General features: G+C 48.8%; 1 protein-coding gene across 1 annotated transcript in view; it reads right to left on the reverse strand.

The window, feature by feature from the left end:
• The window catches only part of LOC119582109, a gene marked incomplete at both ends in the record, with an annotated part of 3421 nt that extends 2886 nt beyond the window's left edge, over window positions 1–535 (reverse strand). Inside the window, 1 exon segment of the mRNA XM_037930350.1 lies at window positions 26–535. Coding sequence (XP_037786278.1) covers window positions 26–64 — 39 coding nt within the window.

The raw sequence follows: 535 nt of genomic DNA on the forward strand, positions 1-535 counted from the left end.
TTATCATCAACAACCATGTACTCACACAAAGTGCTGCAATCCAGACGAAGCGGCAGGGAAGCATTTTCGAAATGGAAAAATCACCGAAAATCTAACGCGAAGGCACTTTCAGGCGACACAAAACTTGCGGTTCACATAATCAGATAATCATTTCAGGTCACGGCAGTCACCGATATCGATCCTTTATACTTAAATAGATATGTCAATAAACAATCATTAAAATCTCGACTCTTCAGTTGCTCAGCACTGAAAGCTTGTTCGTTACTTCACTAGAGCAACCAGACAATTTTAGTTTCGGGAACGGGGGAAAATGCACAATTAACGAATCCGTAACGCAGGGTGCAATCAGAGACTGCTAGAACGAGTGCACGCGAGGCGAGGGCGTGCAGAGCCATAAGCAGCAACCCCCCCGATTACGGTTTCCCAGGAGTACACGGCGCATGCGCGGTTATGAACAAGGGTGCGGGTGCTCACGATTGAACGCGGCCTCGATCCACGGTCCAGCTGGCGGGGTTTCACTTGGTGTCGCCGTGAG

This window comes from Penaeus monodon, chromosome 15 (genome assembly GCF_015228065.2).
Source record: "Penaeus monodon isolate SGIC_2016 chromosome 15, NSTDA_Pmon_1, whole genome shotgun sequence".
Taxonomy (NCBI): domain Eukaryota; kingdom Metazoa; phylum Arthropoda; class Malacostraca; order Decapoda; family Penaeidae; genus Penaeus; species Penaeus monodon.